The sequence below is a fragment of the Lathyrus oleraceus genome, chromosome 6 (assembly GCF_024323335.1).
Source record: "Lathyrus oleraceus cultivar Zhongwan6 chromosome 6, CAAS_Psat_ZW6_1.0, whole genome shotgun sequence".
Classification (NCBI taxonomy): domain Eukaryota; kingdom Viridiplantae; phylum Streptophyta; class Magnoliopsida; order Fabales; family Fabaceae; genus Lathyrus; species Lathyrus oleraceus.
In genome coordinates this window covers 29,229,689-29,252,131 of record NC_066584.1, presented here as the reverse complement: position 1 = coordinate 29,252,131, position 22,443 = coordinate 29,229,689, and the positions used below count along the sequence as shown (strand labels likewise).

The 22,443-nt window shown below is 34.7% G+C and overlaps 1 protein-coding gene across 1 annotated transcript; it reads left to right on the top strand.

The window, feature by feature from the left end:
• Window positions 1-2,261: 2,261 nt before the first annotated feature.
• On the top strand, window positions 2,262-17,343 carry LOC127091484 (carbon catabolite repressor protein 4 homolog 6). Its single transcript, XM_051030133.1, has 16 exons — window positions 2,262-2,414; window positions 2,531-2,987; window positions 3,620-3,786; window positions 4,331-4,396; window positions 5,035-5,087; window positions 7,190-7,271; window positions 7,410-7,441; window positions 13,210-13,291; window positions 13,428-13,520; window positions 13,610-13,642; window positions 13,725-13,813; window positions 13,909-14,504; window positions 14,605-14,786; window positions 14,881-14,966; window positions 15,287-15,371; window positions 17,006-17,343. The coding sequence occupies exons 1-16, from the start codon at window positions 2,334-2,336 to the stop codon at window positions 17,090-17,092; spliced, it is 2,271 nt and encodes a 756-aa protein (XP_050886090.1). The 5' UTR covers window positions 2,262-2,333; the 3' UTR covers window positions 17,093-17,343.
• The last annotated feature ends 5,100 nt before the right edge of the window (window positions 17,344-22,443 follow it).

Here is a 22,443-nt window from a genome sequence, read left to right as displayed (position 1 = left end):
ATGGACATATGCTCACACTCTAAGCCATAAACAGTCCAGCCATAATTTTATACATGATAGATACATTCACAACATTATGCATATCATCATACATCATCAACATATTCACCACATAATCATATCATGTCATACCACATAATCAATCACAGCATTAGCACACTCTACTAATACCTATACTACTCAAAACAACGGGAAATGATCCCTACTCTATCATACATCAGCTAAATTACATTACTCAGCTGAACAACCAAAGAACTGCACAACAACAGCACAGAAAAATCACAATCCTGCCCATACGCGTATTGCCTAGTCCCATACGCGTATGGCCCATTTCTCAGCCAATCCCATACGCGTATCACCTATCTCATACGCGTATGCTACGCGTACCACTTCCCCATACGCGTACCAACAGAGACCAAACCACGTTCAAAACATCATCTTCCTCATCCATACGCGTATTGCCTAGTGCCATACGCGTACCAGACCATCTCATACGCGTATTGCCTAGTGCCATACGCGTATGACCAGAAACCAGATTTCCAGATCTGCTATGGTTTTCTCTGCTAAGAGATCTCCCAATTCCAACCTCCTACAATCCAATTTTTCACATTAATCGTTCATATCATCTAACACGAATCATACCCTATTCGATTTCACCAATTCTAACATTATTACATCCAATTCCTACGAATTTCCTTCAATTATAACCCAAATTTTGTTTGTCCAAAAGTTCACAATTTCATCATGCATCATTCCAATTAGATTCAAATCAATGGTTTATCACTACCCATTACATGTTATCCCATAATACCCATCAAACGACGATAAACCCCCCCTTACCTGAGTTAATCCGGCAATCCTTTAGCTTCGAGCTCTTCCTCTCTTCAACCCTTGTTCTCTGGCTCTTTGCCCTTTTTCCCTTTTCCACTTTTGAGTCGTTTTTCTGTTTTCACGTGAAAACCTCTTTTTACCAAATGGGACCTTTTCTAATTCCAACTTTTATTCCAATAATAATAATAATAATCCAATAATAATAATCCCAATAATATTCCAATAATAATCCAATTATTTAATTAAATTAATAAATATACTATTAACTTAATTTAAATAATTACCTTATTTTTATCGGGGTGTTACACGTATGATTCAAAACCCAAATCAAATTGAACCAAATATATGGATTAATTTGGTTTTTAAAATCACTTTGCCAAAACCGGTTTATTTTTTTAAAACTGGTTTATCTTTGGATCGATTTGGTTAATAATCGGTTTGCACTAAAAAAACCAGTTTTTGTTTGGACCAAATTTCCCTCAAACTTGTTTCAACTAAAACTTAGTTTCAATCCAACAACTTCTTAACTCTATCCAACCGCTTTTGAAATCAATCACTATTCGTCGGCAAAGAAGAAATGTTAAGAAATTGTAAAAAAAAAGTTTCAAATTTCAATATAAAAAATTAAAATTGAATATATATATATATATATATATATATATATATATATATATATATATATATATATATATATATATATATATATATATATATATATATATATATATATATATATATATATATATATATATATATATATATATATATATAAAATTCTTTTTTGTTTCACCTTCTCAAGAAATTGTTATCTCTCAATCTTTCTCTTTGTATAATATTTTATAGTTATCATTTTCATGATTCCACCCATATTCTCTTTCATTTTACGGAAGAGATTTCTTAGAAGAAACATATGAGTCTAATGAACGAATTAAGTTATGTAAAGATGCAAAAATAATAACTCACTAATCATATAATTTTAACCTATCAAAAAGTATTTACTATATTATGTTGAATGCGAAAGGAGACACTAAACACATTATTATGAGACCATGAGTTTAAACACAAAGTTCTGTTCAAGAAAAAAGAATTAATGTGGATTTTTTTATCTTATCATAAAAAATAATATTTATGACTTTTTCGAATGTTTAGTACAATATATTTGAAAAGTGGACTAACCATTCATATATTGATTTTAAAAAGTAGATATTAGTTTTTGTGGTTTTAATAAAATGGATATAGGCTACTTTTTAAACCAAATAACATGTGCTTTTAGAATAGGTGCATCATATTATAAAAGTGGTTCTTGTGAACCAGTTTGGTTCACACCCCTGCATGTTAAATCTTAGAAATGGGATGTGCAAAAAGTAACAGCCAAATTTGTTGGGCCTCAGCCCAATTAAGATTCGTGTAGCCCTCACGCGTCACCTCAACGAGCGTGCAAAAACGCGCCAGCATCTTTCTCACGCGCTCTCCTTCTACTCTCACGGTTTCACTCCCTCACAATGCGACGCACTCCGACTACGAATTTCCTTGCCGCCACCGACGCCTCCTTCTCCACCGCCGAAATGTCTTCACGTCCTTATGTATTCTCTCTTCTTCTCCAATACACTTACGTGTTCATAGTAACAACACATAAATCCACTCTGAAAGTTTAACACTCTTTATTAACATTAATTATTTTCTTCTTCAAATTTTGCAGCACCGAGGTCACGGTAGAGGATACTCCGGCCGCTCGTATTCCGGCGGTAGAGACCAGTTCGTTACTGGAGACGATCACTTACAGTCAGTCCGCGACGCCAATTCGGCAATCCGGCAAGGAGAGAGAAGAAGCTCTGCGAACCAAACGCAGTACTATCAGAATCCACCTCACGATCCTAGGTTTCGTCCGCCACTGTTTTATTATCAGAATCCACCTTACAATGCTCATCCACCGCCTCAATATCAGAATCAGTCTTTCAATCCAAGGCCTCATCTACCGCCTCAGTATCAGAATCAGTCATACAATCCAAGGCCTCGTCCTTATCCTCATCAGCCGCCGCACTTTCGGCAGCCGTATGATCACCGACGTGAATTTCGTCCGCCACAGAATTTTCGCCCAAAGCCTCAGGATCATCGAGAGTGGGAGCTTGCTTTGACGCCGGCACCTCCTCATTGTGGTAACTTCACTTTTGTACCAAGTGGTTTTTTATGACTTCAGTTCAAAACTTAGGGTTTAGGTTGATGAGGATTTTTAGCAGTCTGAGTTCATAATGTTGCTAATTTACATTGTTCATGTTAATGTGAGTTGTAAACTTATCAATATCAAGGACCAACCACGTGCATTTAGGCATTAATTCAAGAAATAAAATGACAATTGAAAACAATATTCCAGATACATGGTTTGGAAAATGACACTTTTGAATTTGTGATGCTATTGCTTATTGGAGCACACGAGTTTAATTGAAAAACGAGGGTGGTAAGAACAATGATGAGGTTCAACATTTAAATATTTTACTAGAAATATGTCCAAAGTAGGAGCTTGATCTACTACTTAGGGAAACATATTGAAAAGATGAGGGTGGTAAGAAGAAAACTAGGTTCAACATTTCAATCTTTTACTAGAAGTATGTCTAAAGTGCAAAGCTCTGATGATTTGGCGAGTGAGAGGACGATAGGTTTGAGATTGACTGTTTATCATTACTCCACCTTCTCACTCTTTGTTGCTCATGATTTATTGTTTTAGATTCTATCAATACATCATCCGACTAATTTAGCTTTGCCTTGTGATTGTGTTTTCTATTCTCAACAGAAAGGTTTAAAGTCCTTTCCTATAATATATTGGCCGATTACCTTGCTATGGACCACTGGAGAAAACTTTATTATCACATACCTTCTTACATGTTGGACTGGAAGTGGAGAAAGAGTAAAATTATTTCTGAGCTTGGCTTGTGGTCTGCCGATATCATGTGTTTTCAGGTAACCGATCTGTTTCAGATTATGCCACAATGTTAACTTCTTGCCCAAATATGCTATATAAGCTGACTGTGACCATACACTGTAACACGTAAAATTTTGGTTTGGCTTGTGGTATGCCGAAATCATGTGTTTTCAGGTTACCAATCTTTTTCATATTATGCTACAATGCTAACTGTTGTAAAATTTGGTTTGTCTTGTTTAATAATTACAAGATGAATTATAGTTGTTGTACTGTGCAGTAGGAATACATATGAGAATGATATATTGCAAGAGAGATTCTTCACTTATAATTGTTGGTATAAGATTTGGAATTTTGCATCTCATCACATATTTTACTTCATTTTCCAAAAAGTACTTTATATTAGTTTTTCAAACAGATTTTTTATTTGCATTAACATCTCAGCAAGATTTCTGTGTTTGGAATTTTTTTCATGCCTTCTTTGCTGATCATATCATGAGTCTTTTATAATTATGTTATTTTCATGGATACTGCACTTGTAAAATCTGATTAATTGTTTTGATCTTATTCTATTATTACTTCCAGGAGGTTGATAAATTTGATGAGTTGGTGGAGGATTTAAAGTTTAAAGGATACAGAGGCATCTGGAAGGTTGGTTTGAAGAGCTTTATCTTTGAAGGCTACATAACATAAGTATTCCTACTGTATTTTTTTTTTGTTCAGTGCTGCCCATGCCACTTTTTATAAGTATAATTTTTCTCTTACTCAGGGCTTTATTTCTACTTTGAACTTTTTAAAGATGACATCATTTTATGCCTATGTGATTATCAAACTATCAATGATATATTTTTGGAACTAATACTTGCCTGAACTTTCTAGTGTTAATTGACCACCCATGCAGCCAACCCCACTTTGTGAAAAATGTTACATAATATTTCGTCATAAATATATGAACGTCCCTTTCATTTGGCTTATAGATTTCTGTCATTTTTGGGAGTAGAAATGCTGACATTAGCTATTTAAACAAAGAACTTTACTTGAGAAAGCATGTTTGCATAAATGGGTGTATCATATACTGATAGATTTGCAACATTTCCATTTCTCTCAATATTCTGCAAGTTGTAAAGTGAAGTAACCTTTCTTCTGCATCAATCACTTTCAATAGTATTTTATTTTATTTCTTTTGATATAATTATTCTCATTTTGGATTTGTTATATCAATTATTTTGCAAAGAAAAATGAACGGTTCTGTTGCATTATGAAGTCTAACGGCATTTCCGCACTTATAGATGCGTACGGGCAATCCAGTTGATGGTTGTGCAATCTTTTGGCGAACATCAAGGTTCTCTATACTTTTCTCTGGATGCTACTTATTAAACTGGGATTTATTTTCTTTGATAGTGACTCAACATTCATTTTATTCGTGCACATAGTGTTTTTGTGTATCTTTTGGAAAAAATTATGCACATGCTTTTCTTCCCATATTTGGCTTATACATTATTTTAATAAATTAAACTTAGAATGCATCATAGGGCACTAATCTACAATCATATAATAATCGAGCAAGTTGTTATATCGAAGCCTTAATTCATTTAGTAAATTTTCTGTAAACAAATGTTAGTAGTTAGTAGGTAGCGTTTGGACCCTGGACCATCGCCTTCAGGAGTGTCAACCACATGAGCTATACCTGGGGATCATTCAGTAATTATTTCTTAACAAATTGTAACTAGTACTCTCTAGTCTCTAGTAAACTGATAGGTCAACTGTAGTTAGTTAGTTTTAGGTTAGTTGGGGATTTAGTTAGGGAAATAAGGTATGTTACCGATAAATAGCAATAGGGGATTTGGGGAGAGTTACGTCATTTTGTGGGAGTTAGAATTGGGAGTCGACCATAGAAGCAATTTATTTACTTCATATAATGAAGCGGTATTAGATAGATTAACAAGACTTGCACTTAATTTTCTTTGATTTGGAGAAGGTATATGATAGAGGTTCTAGAGAGATTTTGTGGAAAGCCCTAAAGAAGAAAAGAGAGGATTGCCTATATTCGAACTATCCAAGATATCGTTGCGGGGGTATCGACTAGCGTGCGGACATAAGGTGGAGAAATGAACGATTTTCCCATGACAATAGTGTTGGAAACTTTGAATTATAAAATAAATTGAAATATGTTCAAAAGATTAATAACTAACTAAATGCCTAGTAAATTACATTCATGTACTTAGTAAATTACATTGAGTCTCCTTGTAACTCTCACATTGTATTTAATTTCTAGTGTGTATAAAAGCATATGAGCTAAGTAGAATTTCACTCAAGCATTCCAGAATAGTTCAGTATTTTTACAAATAGGATTGCACCAAGGTTCAACCTTAAACTCTTATCTTTTTACTTTAGTTTTGGATGTACTTATGGAACATATCCAAGAGTTAGCACTGAGATGTATGTTTTTTGTAGATGAAATAATCCTACTTGAATAGTCGAAGGAGCATTTAAATGAGAGGTTGAATACTTGTAGATGAAACTTAGAAACTTATGGATTTCACATAAGTAGAAGTTAGAGAGAACATATGGAGTGTAAGTTTAGCAAAAAAGAGAAGTGTTTCTTAGCTAGATGTGAAAGTTGGATATCATATAATACCACAAGTTACACAGTTTAAATATTTGGGGTCCATTGAACAAAACAATGGAGAAATAAAAGTATTTGTTAACCATCAAATTCAAACTGGGTGTTTGAAATTGAGGAAGGCCTTAGATGTTTTGTGATATGAAAGTACCGCTAAAATTGAATGAAAATTTTTATCGAACAATTGTAAGACTTGCTATGTTGTACGAGACAGAATGTTGGGTGATTAAAAACCAACACAAGAATAAACTAAGTGTAGCCGAGATGAGAATGTTGTATTGAATGTGTTATAAGACTAGACGAGATAAGATTAGAAATAACAATATTAGAGATAGTGTTAGGAATAGACTTAGGTGGTTTGAGCATGTAGAGAGAAGACTTGTGGATTCTGTTGTAAGGAGAGTAAATCAGATACATCGCAGTCAAACAACTTGAGGTAGAGGTAGAGAAAGACCTAGAAAAACTATAAGAGAAACTATTGAGAAAGAGCTCGAGGTTAACAAGTTGGATAGAAACATGATCTTTAATATAACACTATGACGTGATTTGTTTCATGTAGCCGACCCACTTAGTGGGATAAGGCTTGGTTGATGTTGTTGTAGAGTTCGGAGAGCCCTGGATCTCTCGAACATTCAATAATATGTGTTCTTTCTATTCATAATCTGAATCTGAACCGGTTCCTATCATAAACCTTGATTAACTTTGGTGTTATTTGTGGCTATTTTCTTTTATACTTTTATTCTTGATCTTGTTGATACTCCATATCTTTCTCATTCCGTGCTTCTAACAAATATTATTATTTATCCTGCTTTTTATCATAGGTGCAATTTGTTATATGAAGAAAGCATAGAGTTCAATAAGTTGGGTCTTAGAGACAATGTTGCTCAAATATGTGTACTAGAGGTATATGAAATCTCCTATACTGGCCTTTTTTGACCTTTTCAATTTCTATTGAGACAAACTGTAAATCTTCTGTTATCTTACTTTTCTCCACTCTATTGATGTGCTTGTATTTCTTTCTTACGTGACTCCATTGAACAGTTCATTAATCAAAATGGATCTCTCCCACCCAGGTAATTACTCCATGCTGTTGGCTAATCGAATTTTATGGTTCTATTAGATGCAAATGCCATTCATTTGTTTTCACTAAACAATTCAAGCCTTTCAATAGTTGGTTAATGACATAGTATCAGGTGAAGTTTGATCTTTTTTACCCACATTTCTCTAGATAAAAAAATTGAAATTCAGCAAAAGGTTGGGTGGGCTCTGCACTGTCCACACCTCAAGCCCGGAGTACACCTCAGTGTGTGGTTGTGTTGAATTATAAAAACCATTCACGTAGTTTCTTTGAATAAGTTCTCTCAGCCTTGCTATTGTTGGATATACCTTAGTGGGTAAACTAAGATAGTATGAAGCAAAGCACAAACAGTTGTGTTCTAGACATTCAATAGATTATATAATCAAGTTTAAACTGGTGAAAAATTACATTCATTGGTTGACAATAGTTCTTAGCTATGTAGTTTTATTGATTGTTTACTGGGACATATTAAGGAAGAAGCTAGGTGGTTGTATAGGGTGTGACATTTTAAAAAAACCTTAGATGCATAGGTACGGGCTAGGTGTGAAGTATGGCATTTAAAAAAATCAAGGTATGGGTAGGCCAATAAAATCTATGAGAATCTTTTTATATAATGTAACATGAGAGAGTTAGATTGTTCAGTTCAAAGCAAAACATCACAATAGAAGTTTAAAAAGTAAAAAATTATTAAGTTACAACAACAAAGAAACTGATATACTTAAATAACTTTATATTATTACATTTGTTGAATTAGGAGACTAAGAGACATTTGAATAACCGTGTGTCTTGAAAAGCACTACGGAGACTTTATTATATATAAAGAGATTATAACTAATTACATGATATAGTCGATGTGGGACTATTCGATATACACATATTCTTAATACTATATTTACAAATATCAACACTCCCCCTCAAGCTTGAGCATATAAGTCAAATGCACCAAGCTTGTTACATATATAATTAGTTCTGGGACTTCGCAGAGATTTTGTGAGCACGTCTGCCAATTGATCATTAGAGTTGACAAAGTTTGTGACGATGTCACCTGATTCAATTTTCTCTCTGATAAAGTGACAGTCTATCTCAATATGTTTGGTCCTCTCATGGAAGACTGGATTTGAAGCAATGTGCAATGCGGCTTGATTATCACAAATAAGTGTCATTGGTCTTGCTTCTTTAATTTGAAGTTCCTTGAGCAACTGTTTTAACCAAATAAGTTCACATGTTGCCATTGCCATGGCCCTATACTCTGCCTCGGCGCTTGATCTTGCAACTACGTTTTGTTTCTTACTTTTCCAGGATATAAGGTTTCCTCCAACAAGTACACAATACCCAGAGGTGGATCGTCTATCAATGGGTGACCCTGCCCAATCAGCATCAGAGTATCCAACTATCTGAGTATGTCCTTTATTTTCATACACTAGACCTTTTCCTGGAGCACATTTGATGTATCTCAGAATCCGGATAACAGCATCCATGTGTTCCTGACAAGGGGAGTTTAAGAACTGACTTACGACACTAACTGCAAAAGAAATGTCTGGACGAGTGACGGTGAGATAATTCAACTTTCCAACCAATCTTCTATACCTTCCTGAGTCAGATAAAGGCTCCCCCTGATTGGGTAGTAGTTTGACACTTGGATCCATAGGAGTATCAGCTGGTTTAGCATTCAACAAACCTGTTTCTTCCAAAATATCCATAGCATATTTTCGCTGAGAAATCACCAAACCATCTTTAGATTGAGCTACCTCAATACCCAAGAAATAGCGAAGTTTACCAAGATCTTTTGTCTGAAATTGATTCGAGAGATGTTGCTTTAACTGGAATATACCCTGCTGATCACTACCAGTTATGACAATATCATCTACATACACAATAAGATAAATACACCCTTGGGCTGAGTGACGATAAAAAACAGAATGATCAGCTTCACTACGGATCATACCAAACTGTTGTACTACAGTGCTGAATCTGCCGAACCAAGCTCTCGGAGATTGCTTAAGACCATAAAGAGACCTGCGTAACCTACACACCATATTCGATGACTCCCCCTGAGCAACAAATCCAGGTGGGTGCTCCATATATACTTCCTCTTCAAGATCACCATGTAAAAAAGCATTTTTGATGTCAAGTTGATGAAGAGACCAATGTCGAATGGCTGCAATGGCTAGAAGAAGTCTAACAGATGCCATCTTGGCTACAGGCGAAAAGGTATCACTATAATCCAATCCAAAAATCTGAGTGTATCCTTTGGCTACCAAACGAGCTTTAAATCGATCAATCTTACCATCTGGACCAACCTTCACTGTATAAAGCCAACGACAACCTACTAAAGATTTCCCATGGGGTAGAGGAACCAGTTCCCAGGTACCACTGCTTTGAAGAGCACACATTTCATCAATCATTGCTTGCCTCCACTCAGGGTGAGATAATGCTTCACCTGGAGTTTTAGGAATAGAAACAGAAGACAAAGAAGACAAACAAGTATACTGCAAAGGGGAAAGACGATGATAACATAAATCAATATAATGTGGAGAAGGATTTCGTGTTTGACGTATACCTTTTCGAAGGGCAATTGGAAGATCGGACTCAGGTTGCAGGATCAGATCCGGTGATGACGGAGGCGTCGGATGAGAGTTTTCAATGACTTCAGGGACAGGTATGACTTCAGGGACAGGTATGACTTCAGGGACAGGTATGACTTCAGGGACAGGAACGACAGACGTTGGGTGACGACGCTGATATGTTTGAAGTGGTCGAGAAGTGGGTGGGTCAGGAGCCCTAGACTGATGGGGGATAATGGCAGGCGGGACATTAACAACTGTCGGAAAAGGTGTGGGAGTACTTTCTTGAATGGGTTCTGGAGTTACGTGACTGGACTCGAAATATGGAACCGACTCGAAGAAGGTAACATCGGCCGATACTAGGTATCGTTGTAAAGTATGTGAATAACAACGATAACCTTTTTGGGATCGATGATAACCAAGAAAGACACACTTTAGTGATCGAGCTGAGAGTTTATCAAGACCAGGAGAGAGATTGTGTACAAAACATGTGGACCCGAAGACTCGAGGAGGAATTGGGTGAAGTGGGGAATTGGGAAAAAGGATTGAATGAGGGATTTTATTGTTAAGGACAGATGAGGGCATGCGATTTATAAGGTAACATGCCGTTAGCACAGCATCCCCCCAAAACCGAAGTGGAACATTACCATGGAGAAGTAGGGTTCGAGTGGTTTCTACAAGATGCCGATTTTTGCGTTCGGCTACCCCGTTTTGTTGAGGTGTGTGAGGGCAAGATGTTTGATGGAGAATACCATTGCGTGACATAAAATTCTGAAATTATTGGGATAAATATTCACGGGCATTATCACTTCTTAAGGTACGGATAGACACACCGAATTGAGTTCTTATTTCTTGATAAAATTGTTCAAAAATAGAAAATAATTCAGACCTATTCTTCATTAAAAATAACCACGTGCAACGTGAAAAATCATCAATAAAGGTGACAAAATACCTAGACTCAAGAGTAGAGACAGTACGCGAGGGACCCCAAACATCGGTGTGAACTAAAGCAAAAGGGGACGAAGCTCGTTTATCGACTCGATTGGGAAACTGACCACGAGTGTGTTTCCCTAGCTGACACGACTCACAATGTAAATTAGATACCTTTGATAAATTTGGCACCAACTTATGTAGTTTGGAAAGACTGGGATGACCTAACTGAGCATGGATAGTGAGTGGAGAATCTTTGGCTGAGCATGTCTGAGATGACACTGAGAGGTAATAAAGGCCTTGAGACTCACATCCGACACCAATCGTCCGTCCCGAACTCCGATCCTGCAGGATAACATTATTGTTAGTGAAGGTGACACTACAATCAAGAGAACGAGTTAAACGACTGACTGAGAGTAAATTAAATGGACAATTAGGTACATAGAGGACAGAAGTAACAGAGAGAGAAGGTAGAATTTGAACAGAACCAATCCCTTCAGATCGGGTTTGAGAACCATTGGCAGAAGTTATAGTAGGTAAGAAACCGGATGTAGAGAGGGAAGAGAAAAGATTTTTATTACCGGTAACATGATCAGACGCACCAGAATCAAGGATCCAAGATCCAAGAGAAGATGATTGAGAGAGACAAGCAGATGAATTACCAGTGTGTGCTACCGAAGCAGTAGAATCTAAGTTCTGATAATTTTGATACCACCTGAGGAAATCATCGTAGTTTGGCGTAAAGTTATGAGGAGTAGCCATGAGTATCGGATCTGAAACAATTACCCTATCTAAGTTCTGATAATTTTGATACCACCTGAGGAAATCATCGTAGTTTGGCGTAAAGTTATGAGGAGTAGCCATGAGTATCGGATCTGAAACAATTACCCTATGGAGAGTGGAGCGGTGGAAAAATTGTCGGGATCAACCGTCGGAGGTGCTGTCACGTGCGGAGGTTTCTGCCATGAAAAGTGGGGAGCGGCTGGATCGGAAGAGGCGCTTTTGCTGGAAGGTAACCGGAGAATTTTGAAAAGTGAGAGGCAAACCGGAGTGATGACACGGTTTGCAAAAAAAATAAATAATAATAATAATAATAATTCACCGGAAGACAGTGGGTCAACCGGGTAAAGCACGGCGAAGAAAGAATTGCCTCTTAGCAGGCTCTAGATACCATGTTGAATTAGGAGACTAAGAGACATTTGAATAACCGTGTGTCTTGAAAAGCACTACGGAGACTTTATTATATATAAAGAGATTATAACTAATTACATGATATAGTCGATGTGGGACTATTCGATATACACATATTCTTAATACTATATTTACAAATATCAACAACATTCATATATGAGAAAATTTCACTCGAAGTAGAATAATAAAAAAAATGGAGTACATGTACTGGTGTACCAGTACCGGGTAGGAATCTAGTTCGGGTACTTCACATTTTAGAAATTCTCATGCTTCAGAGCTAAAAACTGAGACACAGGTACCAATACATAAATATTTCTAAGAAACCTAAGATGAACACTGTCCATAATGTTCTAACTTGAAGTTTTCAACAAAATTCTTTGTACATAACATAACTAAACTTCTATAAAGGGGTGAAGTAGTATTTGTTTCATTTAAAAGCGACCCAAACAACAAAGTAACCCAATGTTCTGTTTTATGTGTATTTGAGTAATGTTGGCCCATTGCTATGCTTGAGCCAAATGAACTCAAACAACTGCATCATCATGGGATGAAAGTAATGAGTACAAACCCAATAAGTTCCTGTACCAGCTAGATTCAGTGACCATTTAGAGTATCCACACATCATCCAAGGATGAAAGAACTGCCACACTTTAAGAAAGATATGTCTCCCTCTAACTGCTCACCTCTCCCACAAAAAGAAAAGAAACACTGTTGCAAAATATTGAGGAATACCACTGATACATACAGAAATATAATATTTATCAGGAGAATGTGGTTTTAATTAAGGTCAACATAACTGTGATCTTATGAGGTTTAAGACTTAAGAGACTGTGTCTAGGTTCACAAGAGTATCTTACACTGCCGGCACAAAGCTTTAGAATGGTGCACAAAGTCACGAGATAATTTTAATTGAGCCTTGATTGTATTAGGATGCAACTTTTCTTCTAATGACTGAGGTGTTAATAGCCTTATAGGGAAACTTTTCTTTTCATTTTTTAAAATCATCATTCATATTTTATGAAGGGAGGATGGATATCTTTGTTTGCTCAATATATAACATAAATGCAGCATTCTTCAGCTTGACAGGTTCCCGTAAAGTTGTGGTTTGTAACATCCATGTGCTTTACAATCCAAATAGAGGAGAAATTAAGCTTGGCCAGGTATGCACTGACAACATCTTATCTAACTCTGATTCTTTCTGTATTTGAACTGCTAATACCGGCTTATCACAGCTGACTCTTTCATGTGATTTCTAATTCTTGTAATTGCTTTTTGCTTCATATTTACTTCAAGCAGGTCAGAGTCCTACTGGATAAGGCTCAAGCTGTTTCTCAACTTTGGAATAATTCCCCTATTATTATCTGCGGGGATTTTAATTGTACCCCTAAGGTTATTTTTTATTATTACGCCTTTTCTGTATCAGTTTGTAAAGTTTGGTAACAGCCTCTATGGCATTAACATTCTTTATCTTGTTGCAGAGTCCATTGTACAACTTTATCGCAGAACAAAAGGTATACCCTTTAATTTTTACTTTGTTAATCTAATGATTGACACCTAAGAAGCTGCAGAAATGATATTTTTTAATTATCACAGTTAGATTTATCTGGAATAGATAGGAATAAAATATCTGGGCAAGCTTCTGCTGTAATTCGCGCACCATGGACTTACGGTCCTAATTCTAGGTAGACTTCTGCATTTGATTTGTTTACATGATGAAATTTGTTAAATTTCTTCCTTTTACAATCAATATCTGCTAAAATCTTCCGAATAAATGCAGGGAAAGAAGATTTGCTAATGGTTCAGTTCAGGCCACATCCGCTGAAGGTGACAAGGGAGTTACAATTGAACAAAATAGTTCTTTGTCAAACATGCAGAATCCGACCAGTGAGAGTAGCAGTTCTGAAAATCAAAATTCCCGTCCTGCTTTGGATATGTCTAATCAGACAAATCTGCAGTGTAGTAGGGAGAGTGATGCATGTGCAGGAAAAGTTACTCAGGGGGCTGTTGACCATAATACAGTTTTTGGTGAAGTTGATGGCATGAAAGAAGTGCCAAATCCTTCTAATAATATCGGTAGAATCCCAACTGATCATATAAATGATGATGAAATTCATGACGTCGCACCTATAACGCCTTCAGCTCTTGAGACAGTTCAAACTGACCCAACCGGGATGGGAAGCACAGAACATATATCAGATGCTATCTCAACTTCAAGTCAAGAATCATTGAGTGAAAACTCCAACTTGCATGACCATGTAAATGAAAAACTAGAGAATTTTTCCATTGATGATATACATAAAGCTGATGTAAGCAGTGGGAATATTGGTGAAGATGCCATTGATTTCATAAATGCCTTACATAATGCCGAAGAAGGTATTGGTCTTGAACTTGACCCATCTGGGAAATCATTTCTTCAAATATCATGAGTTTTGTGTGTTAGATTCTGCTTCTAACGACTCGATGCTGCCTGCAGAAAGCAATGAAGTGAAGGATGACTTATCTCCAAGTCTGATTTTCAAATCTATTTTCGCAGAGCAAACTACTTATAATCCATCATCATGGACCTCTGCTGAGATAGAAACTGCAACAGGAAATGCAGAGAGCACATTCTTGGAGCACCCTTTACTGCTCAAGAGCACATACACCGAAGCTACGGTAGATCTAAAAGAACTGCATTTTCATATTTAATTTAAAACTGCTGCTTTCTAATGTTCATGTCATTGACCTCGGCATTCTTTCGTATGTGCAGAACTCTTCAGGGACTAGAGACCCCAATGGTGAACCCTTAGTAACCAGCTACAACAAGTGCTTCTTGGGCACTGTTGACTACATTTGGTACGTACTAAGTTCTAAAGTTTTTGTACAACTCTTTTGCTCTCCTGTGATACCTATTTCATTGCTTAAGTTATTGCAGTTGCCTAAAGATTTTTCTATTTACATACCTGATGGATATGTTAGTACTACCTCCTGTCCTAAATATTAGAAAAAACTCACTTTTTAGATACATTGAATAATTATAAAAGTGAAAATTTTCTTATAATAAGGATCAGAAGGAGTATTAATTAGTGTTCAAAAGCAACTATTGTGCATTTTGTATGCTTAACACTGAACAAAGTTGACAAAAATTCACATTTTTCCCTTGATCTTTCTCATAGGCGATCTGAAGGTCTGCAAACAACCAGAGTTCTTGCTCCAATACCTAAACATGTCATGGAAAACTCCCAAGGATACCCAACTAAGGTAAGAATAAGGGCCTGTTTGAAATGCATCTTAAAAACTCTTCTTTAATTTTTGAAAATTTAAAATTTAAAAACTTGTTTGAATATAATGTTTTGCAAAAGTATTTTCAAAAATTCTTTTCTATTTTTCAATTTTTAAAAACAAAAAAATGAAGCAGTTTAGTTGTGTTTTGCTTCTTATTTTTTAGTTTTTAGTATTATAAAACTTGAAGAAAAAACATAAAAAATTTATAATTTTCAATAATGGCATTAATGTAATTTTAATAATTTTTATATTTTTAAAATAAAATAGAAAAACGTATTTGAAAGAGTATGATATTTTTTTTTATTTATGTATGTTTTTTTTATGTATAAGTAACCTTTCCAAATATGTTTATTTATTTTAGTTAATTTTTTTTTTGTGTTTCTTAATTATTTTTACTATATAACTTTTTTTTCTATTAAATGTGCAATCCCATTATTTTACTTGTTTTTTTTTTCTTATTATTATATTTTTTAATTTTATTTTAAATACTCAAAATAATAAAAATTCACTTTCATATAAATTTATTCACTATTTTGAAAATCAGATTGGTCATCTAATCAATAAGAGTACTGAATCACTAATTTATTGGTCGAACCGCATGACTAAACCAGATTAATCTAGATAATTCGGTTGAGTAAACCAGTCTCTACGAAAAAAATGTATAGTTATTAAATCGGTAATCTATCGATTTTTAAAAATCGTCGGTTCTTCAATTTTTACCGATTTTGACCGGTTTGGTCAATTCTCATTGATTTAATAGCTTATCGGATCCACCAATCAAACCATATCAATGACCCCCTTGGTTTTTGATTCGATCGGTTCAATCGACAGGTCCAATACGGTTTCTAAAACATTTAATTTATCTCTTCGACTTTGAAATATTATATAGTTAAATCTTATAAATACTATTTTTTTTTCTTTTTTTTTTAATGTTCTTATAATTTATTTAAATTTAAATTTAATTTTAATTTTTGGTTTTATTATTTAATATTTTAACACAATGATTTCTCCTCCATACTAAAAGAAAAGTATTCATCAAACAAGTATTATGTGATTTATAAAATTAAAAATTGATTTAATCCAATTATTTGTATTCAAATAAATATCAATTAATTTTCTCAAGTTTGTAATATTTTATACAATAAAATAGATTTTAAAAATAAATAACAAAATATGTATTTTTATTCTCTTCTTAAAATACTATTAAAAAATTAGATTATCAAATAAGTTTTTTCAGTTTCATATTTTTAAAACAGTTTTAAAAAATTAATTTATCAAATAAATTTTTTGTTAATTTTCTTTTTAAAAATAGTTTTTAAAAATAGTTTTGAAAAACAAATTTTAAAAATTAAAACTGAAAAGTGTTTCAAAACAGACCTTAAGTTTATGGTTTTTGTTTGAAAGTTTCGGTAGGTTTATACCATAATGGTGATGTTGCCCATATTTGGGTGAGAGGCTCTTATTGTCGATGTAGTAATAAGGTTATCGTTTCAAAAGTGGATCACAAGTCCTCATGATTGAAATGGACTAATCTTTACTTATCACTGCTGCCTGAAACATGTGTTTTATTATTTAGTTGTATAATTTTCCATTTCGTAACTGTGTAACAGAAATGGGGTAGCGATCATATTGCCCTGGTATCAGAGTTAGCTTTCTTGGAAGATGGTACTACTACTACCTGCAAGGATGTTGTATAGCATTTTACATTGTAAGATCTTCAAATCTGGTGCTAGGTCTTGGCCTAATTTTCCTTCTTCAGGTTTTATGTCGTGGAGTTTAGAGGTATTTATGTAACTTGTAAATAATTAATAATATTAATCATCAAATTGATTCTGTACATCATGCTGAGCTTTTGAAATGCAATGCTTGGGTCAGTCCATGTCTTTATACAATGGTGTTGTGTTGGTGACCATGCTGAGGGGTGAATAAAATGTATAATTTTTGTTTATACCTAAATATATATTTCAAACGGTTAGTCGGGAACAATCTATATTCAAATGTATAGATATTTGATTGAATGGAAGAGATGTGCACTGGAATCTCTGCGGTGAAAAGGTTCACCGGAGAAGATCCTTTCCATGATTGAATAATCAATTTTGAAGCAAAAACGTCTTGGAATGGGTAGTGAGAAGCAAATAATTTTGTTTTAAAGTACTAGATAAATTATCAATTGTCCAATTCATTTTAGATATATTCAATCCGTCAATCAACCACTTATTCGCCTTCAGCTTTTATTCATGTTAAATGTTAAAATAAGTGAATTCTAGAATCCACATTAATAAAATATAGAAATTGAATTTCCGATATGTCTCGACATGCTTCAATCTCAGTTTCATGCAAAAACACATTTAAAAATAATTCGGATTCAAATGTCTGAAATTCTTACGGAGATTGAAACTCGGATGCTTCTGTTTAAGTATTCATGCCTAGACTTTTTCCTTTCCCTTCCCTTTTTCATTTTAGCGAAGTTAACAAAATAGAGCAAACAAAACATGAGAGCATACTCTTGTTTCATTCAAGCTTTCTCACAACGTCTACTCCATTCAAGCTTAGCACATCTCTTAGGTTCTACTCCATTACATTCAATCCAAGATTATCCATCTCTCGCATTTTAAAAATTTCTCATTTTTGTACTTATTTTGATTTGAGATGTATTCATGATCTAAATAGGTTATAGCTATTGATACATTAGGTTACATACAACCGATATACAACCGATATGTCATGTGTTTTATCCAAAATTGTTTTGGTTTGAAATTTTGATTGATTGTGGCTTTGGGTTTGTAAGCTCTATTTCTACTTATTCTGTTTTGGTTTTGTCCAGTTCAATTTTTGAAATTTGGACCCTTAGTCCCGATAACAAAATTCAGAGCTGTTTCTGTTTTTTAGTTCGATTTGCCAATATTTTCTTTGGTTATAGCATGATTTTTTTTGTTTGAATATAGAAAAAATGGATGACAACCAAGAAAGAGTGAAACATGGTAGAGTGACATGATATATTTATGTTTGCACATGTGAAATGGAGAGGTAGCATAAGTTCTTAATTACTCTTTTAATAATTGAATTGTCTAATGATGATGTTTTAAATTTTGCAGTACCGTGATTCATTGAAATATATTAACCACAATAGAAAGGTTGTAAAGTTACCGCAACTTGATGAACCATGGTTTCAGAATATCTTGCACCTATCTGGGTTGAAGGATTTATGCAGGATTGAATATGAATATATTAACCATGATCTATTGTTTGCGTTTGTGGAGCGGTGGCACACAAAGACCTCTTCATTTCATCTTTCGATCAGTTAGATGACCACCACACTTGATGATTTATCATACCTCATACATCTTTTGATCACATGAAGATTATTTGATTACTCTATAATTAGTAGATCATATACACTAGACATGAAGATGTCATGCTAGATTTTTATTACTGGTGAAGATGTATGAAGACCACCTGACTACATCTGTGGATGCTACAGGTGATGATGCACGGGTTGCATATCATAGAGCATGTGCATTGAGATCATACTCCATTATTTTTGTCGATATATATATATATATATATATATATATATATATATATATATATATATATATATATATATATATATATATATATATATATATATATATATATATATATATATATATATATATATATATATATATTTGTGGATAAAAGTGCGACATATGTTGATGTTGTCTACATTAAATATTTCATTGATTTGGAAAAAATTCATGAGTACAACTGGAGACAATTTGTTTGGTTTACATCTACGCTAAATTAGATGAAGTTAGTTTATGGAAGATGAGATAAATGACAACAAACAATTATATATTTATGTTTTTTTTGCACCTTTGTTGATAATAATTAATAATATTTATATTACACTCTTAGTGATATTTCACCTGAACCATTTTCAAGCATGCATCCATTAATATTTTCCACGTATCTCCGACTTGGAATATGTTGAAGACTACTATGAGGAATTCCCACGTGCCTGTTTGGGTATCCCATCCGAGAGGAATTCAGCGACCAAACCTTTCTGAGTTTTTCTTGACCGCATCATGTCAGATGATATTTATTTCATGTCGTACAGTGAGCACCGTGAGACACGATCCTTGGAGGTGATATCCTTGTACTTATGTACCCACACATTTACCTGAGCGAGTATTGCAACAGTTTGGGTATTTCAAGATCCCAAAAAGCCTTTTGGCAATCTTCGGTCCAATCACAAGACTGATCTTTCCGAAGAAGCTTGAATATAGGCGCACACGTGGCAATCATATGCAAAATGAATCTCGAGATGTAATTCAAGCGGCCAAGAAAATCTCTGACTTGCTTCTCAGTTTTGGGCGCAAGCATCTCTTGTATTGCTTTGACTTTGGTAGGGTCAACCTCAACACCCTTCTCGCTGACAATAAAGCCCAACAACTTACAAGAACGAACACCAAATGTACACTTTATTCTCAGAACGAACACCCCACAATTGCTACTTTTGTCACTGTCCTCCGTAGAAATGCTGATGAGATATTCTCATAGTATTATGAATATCTGGTCCTAAAGGATGTACATTGTGTGACAAATCTTCGTCCATAGAGCACGATATACAGTTACGTCCAATAGTTTTATAGAATGTCACATCTTTACATGTCTTGAGCAACCACGGTCCAAGTACCAAAGTTTTTTCTTATTTTTCAGAAGATATTCCTACATCACAAGTTAGTAATGATTTGGGTATCCATATGGACTTGATATTTGGTGCAAGTGTGAGTGGTTAAAGTCCCACATTGTCTATGAATTGATGGAATGATGGAATTATAAGAGAGATGACTTATTCACCTACCACCTTAAGGTTTTAGATTGAGATGTGACATCTCTCTCTTGTGGTCCTGGACCATTAATTCCGTTAGTGCTCCTGACTCTCCTAGACTCCTCAATAGTGGTATCAGAGTCGGGGTTCGACTTTGTGGGGGAGCAGGAGATGATCCGGTGTTGGATCCTGTTATATGATGTGGGGGACTCACACTTGTGGGGGAGAATGTCGGGTGCAAGTGTGAGTACTTAAAATCCCATATTGCCCATGAATGAGTAAAATGTTGGATTTATAAGAGAGAAAATCCATTTACCTAACACCTTAAGGTTTTGAGTTGAGATGTGGCGTCTCCCACTCTTGTGGTCCTGAAGAATTAGTCTCATTGGTGCTTTCGACTCTCCGGACTCCCCAACAACGACTCTCCCAACTCCCTAACACTTGGGTCCTTGAGTTAGTTTTTATGAGATGTGTAGTCTTGCTAAAACACTTAGATTCGTGATGACCAATTTTATTGCAATAAGAATATTTTCTCTTTTTTCTAAAGTAACAGTTTGATTCATGATGGTTAGTTTTTTTGCAAAAATAATATTTTTTATGAGGTTTTCGTTGTTTTTATTTTTCTTGATACTTTCACCCTCTTTGCTATAAATGTTTCCTTTTTGATTTCTTTATTTTTGATTTTAGGAACACAAATGATTTGATATTTGTTGACATCTTTCCTAAAACTTTCATCTTGCTTGTATACATATTTTTCCTTCTTGATTGTTTCATCCTTGATATTAGGGACAAAAAGTTTTTGTAATTTTTTTTTATTTTTTCAAGTATTAAATTCAATTCCAACTTTGTCCAAAACTCGTACTTGAGATCCCATGGTTTTTTGAAAAGTTTTAGTAGATTTTATAAATTTAGTAATATCATTTGTTAGTTCTGTTAAGGAGTCAAGGAGATTCGGGAGCACCAATGAGATTAATGCTCCAGGACCACAAGAGAGGGAGAAGTCACATCTCAACCCAAAACCTTAAGGTGATAGGTGAGTGAATCCTCTCTCTTATAAATCCAACCTTTCACCCATTCATAGGCAATGTGAGACTTTAACCACTCACATTTGGACCCAATATTCTCCCCCACAAGTGTGAGTCCCCCACATCCTATCACAGAATCCAACATCAGATCCAGCTCACGCTCCCCCAGAAAGCCGAACCCCGACTCTGATACCACTGTTAGGGAGTCTAGGAGAGTCGAGAGCACCAATAAGACTAATGCTCCAGAACCACAAGAGAAGGAGACACCACATCTTAACCCCAAACCTTAACATGGAAAAAACAAATAAAGCATAGAGAAAAAAGAGGAACACAATTACAACATAAGAACATAACGTGGAAACTCCAAAATCGGAGAAAAAACCACGACCATTGTTAAATGACAACCAAAGAATAACACTATGTGAAATTTGTTACAACGTATAATATACCCTCAACTAACCCAGGGCTAAGTACACCCACACCCTCCAAAACAAATATTTAATTATATCTCACAACACTTTAATACAAGAGTATAAGAGAACAAAGAAAGTCAAATACAAGCTTAAAGTGATTTTGACTGATGCGTCTTAGAATGAAGAACTTGAATCCTTTATATAGTCTTGAAATCCCCATTCCTTCACAAAACTAAGCAATGTGAGACTTCAAAGAACTTATATCATATATGTAGCCTTTGATTCTCTCTTCATTTACAAAACTAAGCGACGTTAGACTTCTTCAACATGTATATTTTCAACCAACCCCAACAATCTCCATTTTTATTGAAAATAATACATAAGCTTTCATTGTCTTTACTGATAATCATACTCCACCATAAAGAGTATAGTCACTTGAATTTACACCACTCCATGAATTTTCATATTGTCTTCATCGACAATCATAGTTTTAAAAAATTATCATACTCCACCTAAAGAAGAATATACTTCACTTGAAGCTAAACCACTTCAAGAATTTTCACATGCCTAAAACTAGGTTGAAACATTATGGTGCAACTTCCTTGTTGGCAAGAAGCTATTCAATCACCGACATAATCTTGCACCTTGTGTAATATTGATTGTATCAACACATCTTTGACTTGAACTTTTCACAAGTAAAAAAAAAATTCTTCCATCAATATTCTCTAGCTCAAACTGCAAAACAATTTTTTTTACTACAGCTCAACAACTCTTTCACAATACTATTCTTTTTT